The sequence below is a fragment of the Takifugu rubripes genome, chromosome 17 (assembly GCF_901000725.2).
Source record: "Takifugu rubripes chromosome 17, fTakRub1.2, whole genome shotgun sequence".
Taxonomy (NCBI): domain Eukaryota; kingdom Metazoa; phylum Chordata; class Actinopteri; order Tetraodontiformes; family Tetraodontidae; genus Takifugu; species Takifugu rubripes.
The window spans coordinates 13,611,505-13,632,629 of NC_042301.1; the positions used below are offsets into that span (position 1 = coordinate 13,611,505).

General features: G+C 46.9%; 2 protein-coding genes and 1 long non-coding RNA gene across 14 annotated transcripts; 2 read left to right on the forward strand and 1 right to left on the reverse strand.

Moving 5' to 3' along the window:
* The first annotated feature begins 170 nt into the window (after nucleotides 1-170).
* Nucleotides 171-7,950, forward strand: LOC105417696 (protein ALP1-like). 11 transcript variants are annotated; one of them, XR_003891524.1, is made up of 6 exons: nucleotides 175-540; nucleotides 3,919-4,078; nucleotides 4,375-6,449; nucleotides 6,518-6,615; nucleotides 6,990-7,169; nucleotides 7,367-7,950. XR_003891524.1 is itself a non-coding variant. In XM_011612938.2 (5 exons), the coding sequence occupies exons 1-4, from the start codon at nucleotides 259-261 to the stop codon at nucleotides 7,074-7,076; spliced, it is 627 nt and encodes a 208-aa protein (XP_011611240.1). In that variant the 5' UTR covers nucleotides 184-258; the 3' UTR covers nucleotides 7,077-7,169; nucleotides 7,367-7,950. The 11 variants fall into 11 exon arrangements, 5 of the variants coding, with proteins under 5 accessions (XP_011611238.2, XP_011611240.1, XP_011611241.1 ...); XR_003891521.1 differs by having other exon boundaries at nucleotides 176-540; nucleotides 7,011-7,169; XR_003891522.1 differs by having other exon boundaries at nucleotides 176-540; nucleotides 4,375-6,315; nucleotides 7,011-7,169.
* LOC115253235 (uncharacterized) lies at nucleotides 2,791-11,017 on the reverse strand. The gene is made up of 3 exons (XR_003891526.1): nucleotides 10,820-11,017; nucleotides 3,047-3,128; nucleotides 2,791-2,944 (listed from the first exon to the last, which is right to left on the reverse strand). It is a non-coding gene; the product is annotated as an uncharacterized lncRNA (long non-coding RNA).
* On the forward strand, nucleotides 8,553-20,993 carry tbc1d9 (TBC1 domain family, member 9 (with GRAM domain)). Of its 2 annotated transcripts, none has more exons than XM_029850571.1 (21): nucleotides 8,553-9,406; nucleotides 12,442-12,552; nucleotides 13,545-13,663; nucleotides 13,745-13,973; nucleotides 14,069-14,330; nucleotides 14,955-15,162; nucleotides 15,584-15,790; nucleotides 15,864-16,031; nucleotides 16,126-16,276; nucleotides 16,815-17,029; nucleotides 17,103-17,220; nucleotides 17,301-17,586; nucleotides 17,683-17,812; nucleotides 17,928-18,026; nucleotides 18,112-18,180; nucleotides 18,301-18,541; nucleotides 18,619-18,684; nucleotides 18,826-18,912; nucleotides 19,036-19,104; nucleotides 19,272-19,375; nucleotides 19,465-20,993. In XM_029850571.1, the coding sequence occupies exons 1-21, from the start codon at nucleotides 9,286-9,288 to the stop codon at nucleotides 20,221-20,223; spliced, it is 3,819 nt and encodes a 1,272-aa protein (XP_029706431.1). In that variant the 5' UTR covers nucleotides 8,553-9,285; the 3' UTR covers nucleotides 20,224-20,993. The 2 variants fall into 2 exon arrangements, with proteins under 2 accessions (XP_029706431.1, XP_011611242.2); XM_011612940.2 differs by having other exon boundaries at nucleotides 15,867-16,031.
* Nucleotides 20,994-21,125: the final 132 nt, after the last annotated feature.

Sequence of the window (21,125 nt, forward strand, 5' to 3'; positions counted from 1 at the left end):
GAGGGGGGTTAAGTTAAAATTGAAGAATCAGACAAAACTGCAAAGAGCTACAAAAAAAATTATAATGGAGTTAAATGTTCGTAGGAACAAAGTCAAAGTATAAGTGTACCTGTTACATAAGTAAGCAAAAGTTAATGGGAAAGTGGCAAGACTCCTAACCAGACGGTGGCGTTAATGCGCCGAAACGTTGTTTTCTAACCGCTATAAACGGGACGAAGAAAGTTGTGTTTTGGAGAAGGTGATGATTTTATTTGGGAAATGGGGGGTGGTGAGCAGTTGAGTGAATTTCTGCGGGGCACAATTGTCGGTTGCCACATGTGTAACAAGTCGATCCGTGAGATCTCCACCATGCTGAACCTGCCGCGGTCGACCGTTGTCTCCGTCCTCCTGAGGTGGAAACGTGAAGGGTCAACCGTGGCTCTGCCCCGGAGTGGCCGACCACACAAGCTCGCAGAGGAGGGCCGACAAGTGCTGCAGGGAAAAGCGATGGAATCTGGCCGGGCACTCCCGGGCGAGTTTCAGACTGCCTCCGGAGCGAAGGTGAGCGTCAGGACAGCCCCCTGGGACCCCAACTGCAGTTAAAATGGCCGACAAGAGCGCCACCATATATTCCGTCTATAACGGAAGATCCTGGTCCTGGTTGACGTTAGATTAGCCAAAGAAGGTAGCCGTTTCCGAAACCACACACTCGTTCCCTATTCACTACTCACAACATGGGGGACATGGATTAAGTGAACTACGTAGCGCACTCAATTCAAAGTTAGTTTTCGGACACTACGGCGCACGTAAAATGACGTAATGTTGTCGCATAATAATAAGAACCGGTAGCCGGGAAAAGTGGCCAGGTCCATTTGATTATTTTAACCCATCCGAAATACATTCAGCGGTCATTTTATGAAAATGCAATATTTTATCCGATTACTATCTTTATATAATAATAGATGAAAATATTAATGCAAATAATTAAATAACAATCTCTTATAATCTAAAATAATTAGTGTCCAGTGACATTGTCGGGCCATGAAATGATGGTACATTCTCAAGTCACTGTAGTGAAAACATTTCAAGAAAGGACATCATCATCATCACAAAATGGCTCCAGAAATAGTTTTTATCATCTTAAATATTCTTTTGTTGCGATCCCGTCGTCTGAGGAGGAACAGACAACTCCGGACAATTTTGGCTCTATGTCAAACTGTAAGTGAGGGAGGGGGGTAGATGTGATGGTAGATTGATTGATTTTCACATTTATATTGTGATATTTTAAGATGATCATAGTGAAAACAATCATAAACTACACATCGAGTTCTTATTTCCCAGAAATCTCATCTAATTTATCAAACAGCACAGTGAAAATTTCCTTTAAAAAAAAAACCAAAAAACTTTTTTTCCCTCCAGAACGAGCACCCATCACATTATTGTGTGAGGAACAGGCATGTTCTACTTCTGACAATGTACACCGATGGCCAAGCTGACCTCCGCCCAGACTTCCGTCTCTCTCGGTCAACGGTGGTCAAACTCATCGGTGTCCTGCGCTCGCCGTTTGACCATGGCTGGGGTCTGGAAGTGGAGGTTTTAGTTTTCCTTTTCTGGCTGGCAAGCGCAGCCTCCTACCGTGTGGTGTCAAGGGGATTTTCAATTCCACGCTCCACAGTGTATGACATTGTTCGCAGGATGTCAGACAAAGTTCTGTCCCTAAAAAACCGGACCATCAAATTCCCAAGTCTGGTAGACATTCCGAATATCGCTGCTGGATTTGAGCGCCTGTCTGGATCACAGGCGCTTCAAAATGTGGTGGGCAGCATTGGTGGGTGCCACATTAGGATCAAGCGCCCAGTTGCAGATGCTCACTGTTATTTTAACAGGAAGCTTTTCTACTCCATCCAGCTCCAAGCAGTGTGTGACCACCAGGGCCTTTTCATAGACATTTTTACAGGTTACCCAGGCTCTGTCCATGACACGCAAGTCCTGAGAAACAGCCCTCTCTATGTTCAGGGACTGTACCCACCTGAGGGGTATTGTATAGTTGGGGATGGTGGCTATCCCTGTATGTCCAGGCCTATAGCCCTGGTTACACCATACAGAGAGCCAGTGACGAATATGATGGTGGCCAGGTTTAACAGACATCATGCAAAAGCCCGTTCTGTGATAGAACGGGCTTTTGGCATTATGAAGACCAGATGGCGGGCAATATTTCTAAAACCTCTGGAGGTGAAGCCTGCATTTGCCACCAAAGTCTTTGCATGCTGCACCATTCTGCACAATGTGTGCTTGCAGAATGGTGACAGCATGGAACCCTCAGAAGAAGCACTTGGGCCAGATGACATTGATCAAATGCAGCCAGACCTACAATGTGGAGAGCAAATTAGGGACAGACTGGCTGCAGCCCTGTCAGCGCCAACCCATCTCCCACCAGCTCTCCAAGAGCATGATTACATTTAGGACTGGTCTTCATAATCCAGCGTTTCGGAGCATGATGTCTGTTCAACCTGGCTGCCATCATAAAGTCTTTTTTTTCTGGCTGGTTCCTTGTAATTTCGATCATTTTTGGGTTCCATTTTTATAAATACTTGTTTAAAAAATCCCAACAATAGGATAAATGCAACTTTTCTATGTGTGTGTGTATTTATGTAAATAGTTCTTTTCAAAATCAAAAACTATCAATTAAATTTAAACTTTGAATAAAGCATTTGTTACCAAACATATGATGCCAAGAAAGCAATCTTTGATGGAAGTCGACTTGGTTTAAACACGTTTACATTTTATCTATCAGTTTCTTCCACTTCAATGAATGGCTCTCCTCCCAGGCTGAGGCAATGAGGCATGGGGGCCGAATGGAGGGCCTGCCACCTATTGCCTCATCCATGAGAGAGAACTATTTCCATCTGTCAGCTGTGACCTCCCCAGATTCAGTGCCAGATCCTGTTGCTGGTCTCTGAAGGTCCTACAGATAGGGAATAAGTGAATAATTCAAACTGTAATGCAACATTTGCTATGATTATTAGTCTGTCACATTTAGACCAAATTTAAAACAATTATTACAAACCTTGTAGGTTTTTTTTTAAGGTTCTCCCACTTCTTTGCTGCTCGTCACCATTCCAGTGAGGCCAAATTCCTTCAACACAACTCTACAAATTGGAATAAGGGCAGAAACAAATTGCAGAAGTCCATCAGTGTAGTTTCTGATGATAGTGTCATTTCTGATTGTGATCACACCAGATCCCAAGTTACAGCAATAAAATACAGTCCTTAATAACATTTTGCCACCACCCACTCCCATCCTGCTGCAGCAGAAAACCTCTTCCCAGAGAACAGGTGGTCCTTCTCCATCCGGCATCGGATCAACTTGCTGATGTCATCGTCACTCCCTTAAGAAATCAATTCAAGCCATCAGTCTGCGTTATATTAATTATGATATAATTGTATCATTAATATATATATAATATATTATTAATCGTTATATTATTAATCACTCCCACCTTAAATAAGTACCTTAAATTTCCCTTTGAAATGCACAAGCTCTAGCAACGTAGAATTATGTTCCGCTAAAGTGAGAGAATTTGACGCTTTAGTATGAAATGTTAAACAAACAGCGAACAATACGTACATTTGTACATTTGTTTACCCGCCATTGATAGATTGCCACGTGATACCGTATTTTCCGAGTTAGGGTGCTCGCTAGTACACTACTTTTCGCAGTGCATTGTGGGATACATTGAGTGCACTACATAGGATACAGCGATGCTCACTAACATTTCAGACACTATTTCAAAATGGCGTCCACACTATTGAGTGCACTATGTAGGGTATAGGGGGTGGTTTCGGAAACAGCCAAAAGGTTTTGTTTTTAAGGATTTGGCGATTTTGCATATTTGTGTTCCTTACACACATGCATATCTATATATCTCCCCCCACCAGATGGACATTACTGCAGTTGAGAGAGGCAACAGGCTGAGCTGCACCATGGCGTCGCCATCGGTGTTTGGGTGTCCTCTCTGCCCCAGATTCAGTACCAAAAGCCAAAGTGTCATCCAAAGGCACTTGCTAAATCATGGGGCAAAAGCAGTCCACTACAATGGTATGTTGATGTAAAGTGTCTTTTACGTGTAATTTTGAATGATTCTTGTGTGTTTGCACCACCTAAGATCATATTTTAACCATACTGTCATACTGGGTTGAGCTCATTGTGGATACGTTTAGCAGAGAACACAAGTTACCAAGAGATCTCTACCTGTAGCACTTGGCAGGGTTGTTTCACTTCTTGAACTATACATGACTGTTTAAAATAAGGAAAATACATTGGTGAATGTTGAGAAAATATTAGTTTTTGCAGGTACTTCCTGAATTTTAAGACAAATTACTCTCCCTTTTTAGAAAAGATCGTCTGCAGATGCAATCTTCCCTGCATAGATGGAGGCCATTTTCACTGTCCATTTTGTGGAACTACAATAATCCGGAAAGACACCATTACAACACATCTTATAGAGTGCAAATATAAATGTGATATGGCCCAACTCCGGTCGGTTCCACCTTCTCCGCCCTCACCAGAGACCCACCCTACCATTTTCTCATCATTGAGTCTGGAACATTCATACTCGCTCCCACCTTCTGTATCAGCTGTGAAATTTGACCATTCCTACACACTACCAGCATCCCCCAAGACCTCCACAGTCACCACAGATTTCAAAAAAGCACCAGGAGAGCCAGATCCAACCTCAGAGGATGCCATTGCTCCAGAGGAAGAAGTACAGTGGTATGAGAAAGTTTGGGCACCCCCTCTGAGGTTGTGTAATAATGGACTCTGACTTCACTCAAAATTATCTTGGTGGCATGTCCTTCATTTGCCCATAAGAGCCAAGTGTGAGCTTGATTTCCAAACACAGATTTTAAGTATTCATAGGATGCAATTGTATGAAATTAAATCAAATTTAGAAAATAGGCTGTGCAAAAATGTGGGAACCCTTGTCATTTTGTTGCTTTGATGGTCTGTAACTAATCATCACAAGATAAGTGGACACACAAAGTTGGTTTGGTGAGCTCGTTAGGCCTTGAACTTAATTGACAGTTCAGTGCATCCAATAATGACAAAAGGTATTTAAGGTGGCCAAATGCCAGTGCTCATTCTGTTTGACTCCCCTCTGAAGAGCTGCAACATGGAAGCCTCAAAACAACTTTCTGATGACCTCAAAACCAAGATTATCCAGCATTATGGTTTATGGGAAGGTTACAAAAAGCTGTCCAAAAGATTTCACCTGTCAGTTTCCACTTTCAGGAACATTGTGAGGAAATGGAAGGCCACAGGCACAGTTCTTGTTAAGCCCAGAAGTGGTAGGCCAAGAAAAATTGCAGAGAGGCAAAGACGAAGGATGGTCATGCTGTGGGGCTGTGTGGCCAGTGCTGGTACTGGGAATCTTGTTAAAATTGAGGGTCGCATGGATTCCACTCAGTATCAGCAGATTCTTGAGAATAATGTTCAAGAGTCTGTCACAAAGTTGAAGTTGCACCAGTGTTTGGGTGTTTCAACAAGACAATGACCCCAAACATTGCTCAAAATCTACCCGAGCATTCATGCAGAGGAACAAGTGCAATGTTTTGGAATGGCCATCCCATATGAATATCATCGAGAATCTGTGGGATGACTTGAAGCAGGCTGTCCATGCTCGGAATCCTTCAAACATCACTGAATTGCAGAGGTTTTGCCAGGTGGAATGGGCCAAAATACCATCATCCAGGATCCAGACACTCATCCAGGCTGTTATTTTTGCAAAAGGAGGCTCTACTAAACACTAATATGATTTTTCTATTAAGGTGCCCAAATTTATGCACAGGCCTTTTTTGTTTTGGGGCATATTGCACATTTTGTTAATCCAATAAACCTCATTTCACTGCTGAAATATGATTGTGTTCATCAGTTATTTGATATATCAAAATTAAGTTGTGAATTAAAACACCCAATGATTGGTCAATAAAAATAATGCCAATTGTCAAGGTGCCCAAACTTTCTCATACCACTGTATCTGGGGAAGTGCCTCCAACCCATCTGAAGTGTCCGCAGTGCCCAGTTGTTCTGTACAAGAGGAATTTATTTATACATATCCAAAGAAAACATGGCCAAGCAAAAGACATTAGAGTTTCCCTTACAGCCAACATCTGTTGACTGAAGTAACAGCCTCTAGTTATTCTTTTGCCTTTATTTTCTGGAGGCTCGTCTCAGTTTTCCAGCCCCGCACACTTGCTCACGTTGATTTAAACAAAATGTGATCAAAGCTGATGGACGCACAACAGATGCAGGTTATTTGATAAAAAATAAACCAGGTAAAATGTCCTTTCTCTGCTGGTTTGTCATTGAAAATAGCTCACTGGAGAGGACTGGTTGTGATGTTAGTCACACTTTGACTGCTCTTCAACATGATCTTGGCTCATGTGATGTTTACGCCAAATCAGCCCAAGTAATCCCATAAATGTTACGTTGTTGTGTCTGGACTCGTCATAAAGGCTCATTTCTATCTTGCTTCAGGACAGAAACACGTGGGGCCAGGCAAGTCCGAGGCCGACGCGTCTCATCAGGCTCCCAGGACAGTGAGCGAGCTTGGCCAGCACATACCTGCAGACCAGGTGCAGTGTTTTTATTACAGCAATCCTGTAAAGTCCATATTCCCTTTGAATGACTGCACAAACCCGCCTCTGGGACGCTCCTAACATGTGCCAGGATGTTGTCAGTGGAAAACCAGATTTGAATGGCTGCAGATTAGGAGTTAGTGCTGTTAGTGTATCATGTGGAAACTGGGTTCCACCCCCCAAAAAACCCCATTGTGCTACGCTACAAAAACAGCTCAGCGATGATCTTTTCCTTTTTTACAAATTCCAGAATATGAATTGGTGCTTTAGGTCATTGGAAATGGTGAATTAATTGTGTTGGTATTCAAGGAAATGTATTTTACTATTGATAAACCAGCAGGAGTAAATTCTTTTTTCTTTTTTTTTTAAAGAATCTTCTTTCTTTACTCCAGATGCAGAGCCATCTGGCTGTCCTGCTATGTAACCTGAAGCCCGCAGCGTCATGTCTGGAGCTGTGATCACATGTGCCAGCTCGCCAGATGAGCGTGAAATCATCAATCCTCCCAGCGGAGCTCTGCTAGGAGCCAGAGTCACTTTTCAAGGTTTTTCAGGTACAGAACCAACATGTAATGACCGTGACGACCTTTTAAATGAGGGTGTAAACCCATCATTTCGATAATCTGGTGTCAATGTCTGAATAAGTGGGACCTTTACAATGTCAGCTGTGAGCTGCATTTGTTAAAGTTGAATGGAGAGCAAAGTCGAATCTTTAGCGTCATTTAGTCGATTTGTTTTTTCCAATTTACAGGTGAACCAGACAAAGAGCCGCATCCCTCGCACAGTGCGGGAGCAGGTTCAACCAGACCTCTTCTTTCAGCCAAGTGAAGACTAAGACGCCCTCTGCTGGTCAGACATGGACACTGCTGCAACAGAAGATCGGACGTGAGCGGGGTTCTGCCAGCAGGGGGCGTAAATACACTGTCGTGCTGAGGCACCTTTTACAGTTTGGGGAAGCGTTTTAAACCTCTGCGCTTATTTCCATAAAAGCATTGACGGGACTCTTGAAAATCCCTTTAGAGAAGTGTACATTCTCCCCAGAAAGCGAAATCATGAGGTAGTTTTACCTAAACTGCATAAGAAATGTGTGTAAGAATAGGTCTTTGTTTCAAAATTTCCCAACATCTCGTATTTGCGTCAGATGAGTCAGTTTTCTGCATCTGTATAGACAACCAATGATAGGGTTTATCTTTTTGAGACATGTTTTCTGATCCAGTCTGGTACCGACCTTTGTTCTTTAGATTAGATTATAAAGTGGATGCATGCTGCTTTGTCAGATTTCTAATTCAAAAGTGTACTCGAACCGTTAGAAGGGGAAAATAAATGTCTCTCATATCAAGATGTCTCCCTGCCCCCCCCCCCCCCCCCCCCCCCCCAGGCTTTTAAAGGTATTAGGGTTCCCTTCTTTATAAAGGCAGAACTGAAAAGTGCAGATAAAAACAGAACTGTTTAGGGGATTGTTGATGTCAGTCAGGTGGTTTTAAAGGTTTCGTTTGTGATTCTACCACCCCTGCAGCAAAAGGTCCCTGCATCTGATAGCAAACCACTCTGGAGGTTCTGTGGGAGGCAGAGTTCCCTGCAGGGGGGCGGTGAACCGACCACAGTGTTCCCCCACACCCTCATCTTGTTTTTGAAACTCATCAGAAACCCAACAAGACTTTCTCCCCCCAGCTGTGGGATAAAACCTCACGAAGGCTCTGTGGGCCAGCATCTCTGCTGTTGGAACCACCCTCAGGCTTTATTTTCTATACAGGATTAAACTCCCAGTATGAAGGGAATTAATACTAAAATAAACACCCAAGTTGCTGCAGAGCCCGTGTCAAACTGATACTGATCTACTTCTGCTTTATTGCGCAGGTTAAACCAGTTTTTTGAGCAAGATTAAAAGGGAAACATGAGGGGGGGGTTTTGTTCTTGCTGGAGGTCCCTTAGATAATCCGATTTACCTGGATTTTCCCGTTGCCATGGTTCCATCTTTTTCATAAGAACAGCACCAACTCTTTTCAATTACGCGCTTAAACCACAACTGAACCATGACTTGTTTTTAAATAACTATCCGTCCATGCGGCCCCACGCCTCCCGCACGCTGACGTTGCACGCACGCTGTATTTGTGCGTGCAGCGGCGGAGGAAGACGAGGAGGAGTGAGAGGAGACCGCAGCGTTCCTGTCGGGTTTATTATTCAGCCGTCTTGTTTTCAGCGCGCACACACGACGCCTGACGCGGCACCGTGGAGCGCACACGCACACAGTCCGCTGCTGGTTCTGATCAGCTGTGAATCGGATTATTCGGAATAAAGGCCGTGCAAACAGTTGCACCTGCTCCGGAGCAAAACAAAGACGGATCCGCCGCTGTGTGACAACCGACGTCCAGCTGACTGTCCCGGGAGAAGCCGATTGTTTAAGAGCCGGGGGAGGAGGCCGAAGCTGCAGGAGGAAGCTGGCTTCGTGTGCGGGAGCTCGACATTGTTGGCCCAGTTCTGGACTGGCAGCCTCAATTTAAGCGACGCTTGACGCGCGTCTTATTTCGCCTCGGTCATCAAACAGGAGGAGAAACTCGGGCCTCTGTAGGTGTTTTACAACGCTAAATTAGCCAAAGTCACGCTCGAATCAGTGCTTTAGATCGGCGTCGACACTCCTGAGTGTTCAATGTTTCCCTAAAAACCGGAATTATGTGGATCAGTCCCGAGGATGTGTTGCTGGCGGGCGCGTTATGGATCACCGAGAGAGCCAATCCATACTTCATCCTTCAGAAGCGCAAAGGCCACGGAGATGGAGGCGGGGGGCTGGCAGGTGAGTTAGATCAAGTGTCCGTGATGAATCAGAAATAATTAATGACTGTGATCAGGTTTGGTGGATCACGTGACCTGTCAACTGCCACACGTGGTTTTTCACCTTGAATGGGCAACAGCGGTGTTTGTTTTGGTGAGTTGACACCTTTGAGCTGTCGCGCTGACGGGGGACAAACGCGCATGAGAGACGAAGTCCAAGAGATCCGCAGCCTGGCGGGTCAGAATGTGAGACATTGGACTGAGGTGACACCTCATTTAAGGGGAAATGGCTTCCGCACGGCCATGCGAACAATTGCATTTGCGGTGGTTCTGCAGCCGCTAATGGCCAGACAACTGAGCACGGTCTGTTTCCCTGCTGAATCATTCCTCCTCTTCCCTTTCTCACTTCAGCTCCTCCCATTCTCTGCCTGGTTCTCCCAAAATGGGTCAGACAGCAAGCAGGGCAGAGGAAAGGCAGGTTGGAGCCAGTCTCTCAGCGCGCCTTTCTGTTTTCTCCTGAAACTCGGACTTGTTGGAGCTGAACCACAGCTGGCTGCAAAACGGAAAGACTTCCTTTTTTTAACAGAAACTGCGTATGAAAGTCAAAATATTCATGTCGGGAGATGGGGTTTGTTCCAGAATTAAAATATAACCCAGCCCCTGCACGCGTTTTAGCTCCAGCATTAAATAACACCTACAAAATCTGTTTTATAGATGTAAATTTGGACATCTTCCACTTGTCTGTTATGGCCCTGGTGCAACATGCATTTGGAAGGTGATGTCACTGTTATTGAGCTTGCCGGTTGGCATTGGGTGCCAGTTTGTGCCCAGTCACCCTGGCACGGTGCACATGCACTTCTGAGGAGCGGTGAAACCACCAGGAGCGTCGAACGCAGCAAATCTGCAGCTCAGCATCCGGTGTCGGTACTGGAAGAGGCTTTAGAAAAGTGCCGACACTGTGAAAATGCTGATAATTTTAGGAAGTTATGTAATTTTTCTCACATTTCTGCTTTGTGCTCAGTATGCTAACATGTTTCCCTGCCCTCATCAGAGCTGTCTTGTCTGGAGACCTGAGGCCAGTGAACCGTCACCGTGGTGATCTGGGGTTGAACTGTGAAGCTCCTAAGGGGGGTTGATCTCGGCCCTTGTGGGACTGGGTTCGACACCGCTAAGATAGCTGCACGAACTGCTAGCAGAGCAGCAGCTGCTATAGCAACAGAGTAACATTAGCTAACATCTAGCAGACGTTGTGGTGGATGTTCTGCCCCCCTCGCGGTGGTTCTGAGTGTGTTGGGATCATTATCTATATTTTCCCACAAACGAAAGTGTGTGTCAGTCATTTGAGTTGTTATGTAACCTGTAGCCGCGGTCCCGGGATCAGATTACACAATAATCCATGTCAAACTCCGCATTTCACAATCAAGCAGGTCGTTACCGTTTGGAAGGGTGTCGGCCTGAAACAGCCGTAGATAATCTGTCAACGCATCAGCAGATCTGTTGGGATGTTCTGATGGTCTGAACCGCTCGGGTTGGACACTGGGCCTTTTGTCTGCATAGCAGCATCGAGCTGGTTTTGGTTGAAAGAGGATGTAAAAACAGCAAAACCGCTGTTTTTGTTCCCCCCTCTTGGATGTTTGGGAGATGCTGAAGCTGAAGCTGCCTCAAGTTTGGAGAAGTGAAGCACATGAGCCTGTTCTGTTCTCACGGGAGGGTGAGATAATAAACGGAACCTTTGTTACGTGACAGCATGATGTTTGTTTGTTGGTTTGTGGCACCAGTACATGATGGCGGAGCCACCTGGAGTGTTACTGGTCTTACTGGAGGAGCAACGCTGGTGGTCTCACCTCAGTTTCCTGTTGAAACCATCACACGAGACTGTGTTAACAAAATGCTGGAGGTGAATTTCACGGCTGTTTTGCGATTCCCACATCAAACCCAATGTTGTTCGCGACCTCGTTACCTTTTGTGTTCCACTTTTGATTTTCGACCTTATTTTGTTTCTCTAAGAGGAAGTAGCGTTCACAGCCCACGCGGAGTGGTTTGTCTCTGTTACTGAACGCTGCATTGTCTCCTTAGTTCCATGATCGAAATCCAGATTGCGAGACGTTTTTCATTGTTTTTAAATGTTTGCGGCGACAGTGAATGTGTTGTTCTCATGTGAGGAGACGGTCATAAGACAAGCGAGTGACGTTTGTTAGCAACTGGGATCATTTGACACGGCTGTCGCCATCGTTCCGGGCCTGGAAACAATATTCTTCTTGACTACATGGTGCAGAAAGCACCGATGATGCCAGCGAGGGTGATAGTCCGAAGTCATGTCCCGAGTTTGTGTCCTCAAAGCACAATTTAGGAAACGGCTGATCTCGTCTCGATTGTCTTTGCTCTCGCCTCTCCACACCCACTCATCCTCTCGCTGTCTGACTCATAGGAAGTCTGTTCCAAAAAACAAAAATAACTCTGCTCAACATGAAGGTGCAGGCCTCCGAGCAGAACCACCTCAGAGAAGAATTTCAAAGTGGCTACAAGCGTCAACGGCCACTGCTCTTTGTAACGATTCTCAGCCTCAGCGGCAAAGAAACAGAAGGACGCACCTATGTTTTCCTGTAGGTAGGAGACAGAGCAGGCAAGCTCCAGCTGCGGTTGAGGGGCAGAGTGGAGGGACTGAGTAAGTTGTATTTATCATCGGAGGTGATCGCTGCTCATCCACGGGTTCAATGACACCTCAGTCATGAGTGTGAAACCAACAAAAAAAATACAGGAACCTTCTGGTGTAATGGGTCCTTTTTTGCAGGTTCTTTAAGGTGAATCATGTTTAAAACTGTCACAGGATGTTTTCACCCTCCCCCCCCCCTTTGTTTAAAGCACCTAAGATATGCACTTGGGTATGAGCAGGGCCTCTAGTATGATTACATCTGGTTATTTGCTGTGACTGTGGTGCGTTGGTGTCCAGGACACTCAGTCAGGAGTTCAGAGTGTGAAGGTTTGTTGGTTTTGACCTGTAAAGGTGTCTACTGGTATCTTTTTTGAAACCAGAAGTGTTTCTCTGGACTCTTACAGGTCTACTGGTGGGAACCTTAGACGTGGTCTTGGACTCCAGCGCTCGTGTGGCACCATACAGGATCCTATACCAGACTCCAGACTCCCTGGTATATTGGACCATAGCTCATGGTGCGTATCACCTTATTGAGTAATAGATACGTGGCTTTCAAATAATTATCAAATTAAGTCAAATTTCAACTCGCAATAGCTTTATGCTGCTGAACACCACGAATTACATCATCTCCGTTAATCTGCGGGATTAAGAAATATGTAACACACCAAAATGTGTAAATCTGCTCCAGCCCTTTCTCTTTTTCACTGCGTATTCGTGGCACCGTGCACCAGTACTAGGAAGTGCCTCCACTGTTCCTCTAATGAAGCCCTGAGTAGTTTCAGTGTCGTGTGGCCAACGTCCTTCCAGAATGACCAAATATTCAGGTTCTATTTCAGTGTGTCTTGTGTCCAACCTGAAACGCGAGTTATCCAACTTTTCAGGTCTTTTGACTTTCTGGTGTAAAAAATCTTCTCATGTTCTCCAGAGGTATTAAGTTAAATTAAGCCCTTAGATGTGCACGGCAATGCCCTTGTGTACCGTAATACATGTAATATGTCCCCTAAATTATGGCAATCCATAAAAATGAATGGCGTTAACAGAACACTACTTCTTCACGTTATTCGCTTTGTAAAGATGTTCAAATGGGAGTACCGCTCCGCTCTTCTGACATACGTATGTGCCCCAGGCCAGAGTGGAGATGTTTGGCAGACGAGGATAATTCAGTGAGCGTGCACTTACTGCCATGCTGCTCATGGGATAATGGTACACAGCACAGCAGGCGGTTTGAGCTCAAAAAAGAGCTTTAACATCGTTGATTACTGATGTTTGTTGCCATAGATCCATATTTGTGTTACCAACAGAAAAGATGTCACCCTGCTCAATGCTCTGACCCCGCCCACTCACTCCTGCCCATCCTCTAACCCCGCCCCCATTCATGCACAATGCTGGGACCCCGCCCCCTCATTCATGTTCAAGCTCTGACCCCGCCCCCTGTCCTTCTCAAGCACTGACCACGCCTCCTCACTTTTGCTCAGTGCTCTGACCCCGCCCCCTCTCTGCTCTCCAGGAAGCTCTCGCAAGGAGATCACGGAGCACTGGGAGTGGCTGGAGCACAACCTGCTGCAGACCCTCTCCATCTTCGAGAACGAGAACGACATCACCACCTTCGTCAAAGGAAAAGTCCAGGTAAAACCGGAACAAACAAACTTCACAGTTTTCTGAGAGGACTGAGTTTCCACACGTCCGTCTGTGTCCACGCTGCCGCAGGGGATCATCGCGGAGTACAACAAGAACCATGACGTCAAAGAGGACGACGACACGGACAAGTTCAAGGAGGCCAGCGCCAAGTTCCGGAAGCTGTTTGGGATGCCGGATGAGGAGAAGCTGGTCAACTATTACTCCTGCAGCTACTGGAAGGGCAAAGTCCCGAGACAGGGCTGGTTGTACCTCAGCATCAACCACCTGTGCTTCTACTCCTACCTGCTGGGAAAAGAAGGTTGGATTTCTCGTATTTCACTCGTTTTATCCTCGTGTTTTTGGTTTTTTTCAAGAATTATTTTCTCTTTTTCTTTTTTTTTTTGAAACGCTCAGCCAAACTAGTGGTCCGTTGGGCGGAAATCACTCAGCTGGAGAAGAGCGCCACCCTCCTGCTGCCCGACGCCATCAAGGTCAACACCCGGGTGGAGGAGTACGTCTTCTCCGTCTTCCTGAACATCAGCGAGACCTTTAAGCTGGCCGAGCAGCTGGCTAACATCGCCATGCGGCAGCTCCTGGACAACAAGGGCTTCGAGCAGGATCGCTCGCTGCCCAAACTCAAGAAGAAGTCGCCCAAGAAAGTCTCGGCCCTCAAGCGGTAAGCAAATAAACGTGTGTGAGGTGGGAAAACCTGGGCAGTTCCCTCATGAATGCTGAGTTGGCATGTTTAGAGCTAATGTGTTCACACCCCCTCCAAGGGTGCTAAAAATGTTGCTCAGCCATGTTGCTGCACCTAGTATTGAACTCTGGCATCTGCTGTTATTGCTTAGCGATACGTTTGCAGCACAACAAATTCCCAGTGCTAAAAGTATTTTGATACAACAGCTCTTTTGTTCCCCAGCTGTCACTGCAGTATTCTGGGAAGAGTTTGAGGACATCTCTCCGGTTCTCAGTTGTTGTTTGTTGTTGTTGTTGTTGTTGTTGTTGTTGAGCAGACCGTAAATAGAAGTTCTGATCTTTAACAATGAACTTTTACAACTCAAGTGAGCCTGATTGCAGGCTTACTGAATAGTATCAGTTCATCTTGGGCTGTTCTTACGTAAAAGCCACTACACAGATACTTTATTATGTAGATTAATCTATTCATCTTTATGACGTACCACCAGCGTGAATAATCCACTGTTGCCACGTACCCACAGACATGAAAGATAGATGAAAAGCTCAACTAAAGGTTTGTTGGTCACAATCAAACCTTGAACTGTGCCCCCCCACCTTTCTGCAGGGACCTGGATGCCAGAGCCAAGAGTGAGCGTTACCGGACGCTCTTCCGTCTGCCCAAAGACGAAAAACTGGACGGGCACACGGATTGCACCCTGTGGACTCCCTTTAACAAGATGCACATCCTGGGACAGATGTTTGTTTCCACCAACTACATCTGCTTCACCAGCAAAGAAGAGACGCTGTGCAGCCTCATCATCCCTCTACGAGAGGCAAGTCTGATCATTTTGAATAGAGGCTGCAGGTAGACAGCTAGCAGTTTAGCTGATGACAAGCTAATGACGGAGCCGACCTCTTCCTGTCCACCCTGTCATGTCATATGCTAAATATCTTTGTGCTAAAAAACGCAAGGATGCAATTTCCTTCGAAGAGCAGGACGTATTTGTTAAATGCACTGTGCTGGGTTGCCAAATAGTTCAGATACTCTTGATAAAATGATGAAAACTATAAGGAAATGACACCGCATTACTTGACTAATAGCATCATCCGTACTGCCAGTTAGCTTCACTGGTCAGCGTTCATACAGTTTAAAATTAGTCATCATGGTTCTTGTATCCATTCCTGTCTCAGACAGGGTTGATGCTGCTATAGTGACGTGTTTGTCGTGCTTGGATTTGTTGAATCTGATCTCAGGTGACCATTGTGGAGAAGGCGGACAGCTCCAGCGTGCTGCCCAGCCCGCTTTCCATCAGCACCAAGAACCGCATGACCTTCCTGTTTGCCAACCTGAAGGACAGGGACTTCCTGGTCCAGCGGATATCCGACTTCCTGCAGCAGACCACCTCTAAGATCTACCTTGAGAGGGAACTGACCAGTAGCCTCAACAGCTCGGACGATGAGGTGAGCCATCGTCGGTCCCGCCTCAAATCCACAGGAACGCCATCAGTGGAGATTGACACTAATCTGCCTCCAGCAGGTTTACTCCCAGCATGGATCTCTGCTCTCCAGCAGCCCACAGAACAGTTTGTGCTCCGAAGGGGAGCGCTCCTTCAACCTGAACGACAGCAGCGTGCCCACGGCCACGCAGGCCCTCATGACGATGTACCGCCGCCGCTCACCTGAGGAGTTCAACCCTAAACTGGTCGGTTTTACCGTGTCGAATTACAAATATTCAGTCCTAGTTAGCATTGGATTTCCTGTCGTGACCTCATTGTGTCGTGACGTCTTCTGCTCAGGCTAAGGAGTTCCTGAAGGAGCAGGCGTGGAAGAACCACTTTGCCGAGTACGGACAGGGGGTGTGCATGTATCGGACCGAGAAGACAAAGGACCTGGTCCTCAAGGGGATTCCCGAGAGCATGAGAGGAGAGCTGTGGCTGCTCTTCTCTGGTGAGGAATTGGCCTTATGCAACGAGACAACAGCCACACAACCGCCTTATCTTTATTGACCCTGATAACGCGTCAGTCAAATGTCATCAGCCCTATTTTATTACCGTACTTACCTTACTGTACTCAATGTCTAGCTCAATTGTAAGTATTCTTTATGAAGTCACAACATTATGGCCACTCCACCTCCTTCCTGAAGTGCTAGTTGTCAGAGCTGCACCTCCCTCGCTATAGTCGGTCACATGAATTTTCCTTCTTTTCAGACGCGATTGCTTTTATCTGTACTTTATTTTAAGAGCAAACGCCGGTGGGTAAAACAAGCTGGATGAGCTCCATCATGAACTGGTTTACTGAGGTTTTAGGGATGTTTGCCTGGAACAGGGGAAGGATAGACACAACAGTAGACACCAGAACAGGCCTAAGTGTATGGTCACATGTGGGTGTAATGACTCGCACTGCCAGAAGAGGGAGACATAATTGGACTACAACTGTTGAATCTACAGATTTAATCCTCCGTAACAGTTTGATTTCTGCATCCAAGGTGCGATCAACGAGATGGCCACACACCCTGGCTATTACGAAGACCTGGTGGAGAAATCGATGGGCAAATACAACCTTGCAACGGAGGAGATAGAGAGGGACCTGCACCGCTCGCTCCCGGAGCACCCAGCCTTTCAGAATGAAATGGGCATCGCCGCCCTCCGACGGGTCCTCACCGCCTACGCCTTCAGAAACCCAAACATCGGATACTGTCAGGTATTAGCACTCGGAATTGCCAGACCCTCTGAGCCGGGCTTCATTTTCTGTTCTCCCTCCCTCAACGCTGCAGGCTATGAACATTGTAACATCTGTGCTGCTGCTCTACGCCAAAGAAGAGGAGGCTTTCTGGCTGCTGGTGGCGCTCTGTGAGAGGATGCTGCCCGACTACTACAACACCAGGGTCGTAGGTCTGTACACAAGCGTGTTTCTATGTTGGAGTCATTGCGATTACACCTTCTGACTGACCCGTCTTCTGCTGTCCTGTCAGGAGCTCTGGTGGATCAGGGCGTGTTCGAGGAGCTGGCCCGCGAGCACGTCCCTCAGCTGTACGACTGTATGCAGGACCTCGGGGTCATCTCCACCATCTCGCTGTCGTGGTTCCTCACCATCTTCCTCTCCGTGATGCCGTTCGAGAGCGCCGTGGTGGTGGTGGACTGCTTCTTTTTCGACGGCATCAAGGTCATCTTCCAGCTGGCGCTGTCCGTGCTGCACGCCAGCATCCATCAGCTTCTGGGCTGCAAGGATGACGGCGAGGCCATGACGGTGCTGGGAAGGTAAGGGTGGAGGGACCAGAGGGATCAGAACTGCCACTCTGAGGGCAGGTATTAGCATTTCCGTGACGCTGTTGTGACGTTTGGTGTATGTTTAAGATACTTGGACAGTGTGACCAATAAGGACAGTACCCTGCCCCCCATCCCCCACCTTCACTCCCTGCTGACAGACAATGGGGAACCACACCCTGAGGTGGACATCTTCAAACTGGTGCGCAGCTCCTACGAGGTACTGTACCGACCCTCCCGAGACACTCGCACATTTCCCGTTAATCTGATTTGAAATGTTCTGGTTTTACTGGTTTAATGTCTCCGCCCTTCCCGTTTCCTTGACATTGCTCCAGAAATTCGGCTCCATCCGCGCAGACGTGATCGAGCAGATGCGTTTCAAACAGAGGCTGAGGGTCATTCAGACCATCGAGGACACGACTAAACGCAACGTGGTGAGAATTCGCCCGACGCTCCGCGTGAATGTGACGAAGGACGTTATCGGACACTGAGCTCTCTTCTTCGTATTAAACATTTTAGGTCAGAACTATCGTCACGGAGACCGCCTTCAGCATTGACGAACTGGAGGAGCTCTTTTTGCTCTTTAAGGTGAGAGTCTGCACGTTCACAATTTACACATCGGACGACAGAAAGGAGGGCAGAGGTCACGGCGCCGCTGAACTCAAGCCACACTCACGAGTTCTCGTCACGCCCCTCCTGTGGATCCAGGCGGAGCACCTGACCAGCTGCTACTGGGGCGGCAGCAGCAACCCAACAGAGCGCCACGACCCCAGCCTGCCGTACCTGGAGCAGTACCGCATCGACACGGAGCAGTTCAAAGGGCTCTTCAAGCAGCTGTTCCCCTGGGCCAACGGCGCCCAGTCGGACCTGCTGGCCGTGCGCTTCTTCCGTCTGCTCGACCAAAACTGCGACGGGCTCATCAATTTCCGAGAGTTCATCAGTGGCCTGGGTAGGAGGAACGACGTGCTTTCGTCACTGTTAATCGGGGCCGTTGCTGCATCTCAGATGTTCTTCGCATCTTCTCAGGCGTTCTGTATCACGGGGACCTCATCGAGAAGATGAAGCTCCTCTACAAGATGCACGTCGTGCCTGGTGGGTGCGCAGCAGAACCCACAGTACTCGACAAGTTGACCTGCGGATTAACGCTCTTGTTTCTAGTGACTAAAATAAAAGAAATGAGGCTTTCATGAGACAGATTGGTTAAATCTTTGCTTTTTCCACCTCCGCCCCCAGAAATCCCCCATGAACAGGAAGAGCCAGATTCTGCCTTTGAGGCCACGCAGTACTTCTTTGAAGATATCACCCCGGAAACATCGATGGGTAAGGACCTGACCTTCCTGTTGCACAGTCTGATCAAGATAATGTGTGTCTAGATTGCAGAAACCAGACAATTCTGTTGAATCCCCTCTGCTAAATCGTGGCCCCCTTCTCCTCTCTTCTCAGGTCAGGACTCAAAGTGCAGAAGTGAGAAGGATGACGGCTTCGTCAGAGTCACGTTCAAGACTGAAAAAGGTCGGCAGTTGTTTCAAAATGAATCAAATCAGATTATAGTGTCCTCATTCGCACATCGGCCAACAACAGATGAATCAAAATCCCAGTTTAATCCTGTTTTTGCCGGCTGTCATGGAAGCGCCGCATGAAACTTGATATGCACGTTGGGTTCTTTGCCCTTTTTACAGTGAAGAAGCTTAACACTCCTGAATATCGCCACTATCTGAAGCTGTGGAACGAAGAGACCAAACCTAAGCGAGAAAACACGAAAGATCTTCCAAAACTAAACCAGGTGAAGCTGTTTTTTTACACTTAACTTGAGAGAAGCAAACCAGTGATGGTAAAATCGGACCGGTCGTGGTTTTTCTTTTTCACGCCCAGGCTCAGTTCATCGAACTCTGCAAGACCTTGTACAGCATGTTCAGCGAGGACGTTGCAGAGCAGGAGCTCTACCACGCCACGGCGACCGTCACCAGTCTGCTGCTGGAAATGGGAGAAGTGGGGAAGCTGTTTTCCTCATTAGGCAGGAAGGAGCACGACATGGGGGCCAAATTGGAGCCGAGGGTGTATCCCAGGAGCGACCAGCAGGTGGTGTCTGATGACATGTTCCAACAGCGGGAACAGAGTGGCGACTTCATACCTACAGGCGAGAAAAGTCCCTGCGAGGAGGAGAAAGCGGACGACCTCTCGGCCATGCACGACATCAAGCTGGAGGACTCGTCTCCCAAAGACACGGGCACGTCGTCCGCCATGCTCATCTCAGACGACGACACCTCGGTGTCGTCCTACTCGGTGCTCAGCGCCGGCTCCCACGAGCTGGACGACAAGCTCCAGTGCGAGGACATCGCAGATGACACGGTGCTGGTGCGTCGCGACAGCGGGGTCACCGGGGAAAGAATGAACCGGCCCACGGGAGGCGGAGCCCAGGATGGAGGGCTTCCTCACAGCGCCAGCATTGATAAAGACTGGGCCATCACCTTTGAGCAGTTCCTGGCCTCTGTGCTCACCGAACAAGCCCTGGTGCATTATTTCGAGAAGCCCGTGGAGGTGGCGGCAAGCATCACCAATGCCAAGAACATGTGTAAATCAGGGCGCCCCCTGCTGTCCGTGAGTGACTATGAGATCTCTCTGTCCGGCTGATGACTTCATGTGAGGAAGTTGGACATTGTAAAAGGGAAAAATGATGATTGGTCCTTCCCGGGGGAGTTTTTAAGGACAATGAAGGTAAATGTAAACTGAGTGTATGATAGAATGAATCTTAGCAAAGTATTTTACCAAATGTGAAGGAGTTTTGTTATAACAGCCAGATTCCATCGGGAGGAAAACTGGACGTTAACGTTAAGATTTGCTCCTATGAAACCAGTGTGACCATGTGATAGCCGTGCTTTTATGCATATGTCCATCTTGTAATCACGTTTTAAGCCACCTGTAGATTTAAGTCCACACAGATGCATAACAAATCCAATAGGGATGACTTGGTCCGCGACCGCTCGACACATCTGGACCAAATGTTGCTTGTTCACTTTACAGTTACTGCTGTTAATCACCAGTGTTTGTGTAGTGTAAAATCTCTTCTGAGCAAACTTGATGTAGTTCTAATCATAGATCGCTCATTTGTGACGGCCTGAGAGAACTTTGCGCGGAAACATTGTGATAATTACACTAAAACTAATCAGCTGAAATCAACAACCTGCACTTTATTTTTATTACCAGTTCATCTGCTTATTTTTCTCACCACTACCAGTTAAATTGTTTATTTTGCTTTTTCTTTTTTTTAAAAGTTTTTAGCTTTCTTGTGTACTGTTTTTATATTTTGATATCAGTTGACTGTAAATCTTTTTGTGTCCAGGTTATTTTACAAGTATGCATTCTCACCCATTCCATCTAATAAAAGTACTGCATAAACTGAATCAGTGCAAGTCTCCAAGAAGTCTGGATTTTTGTTTGAAATGAATGGGAAGGGTAGGGTGGTCGGTAGCTCAGTTTGTTAGGAACCGAGCTGAGAAGCAGAAGGTTCTCAGTTCAAGCCCCGGTACAAAACC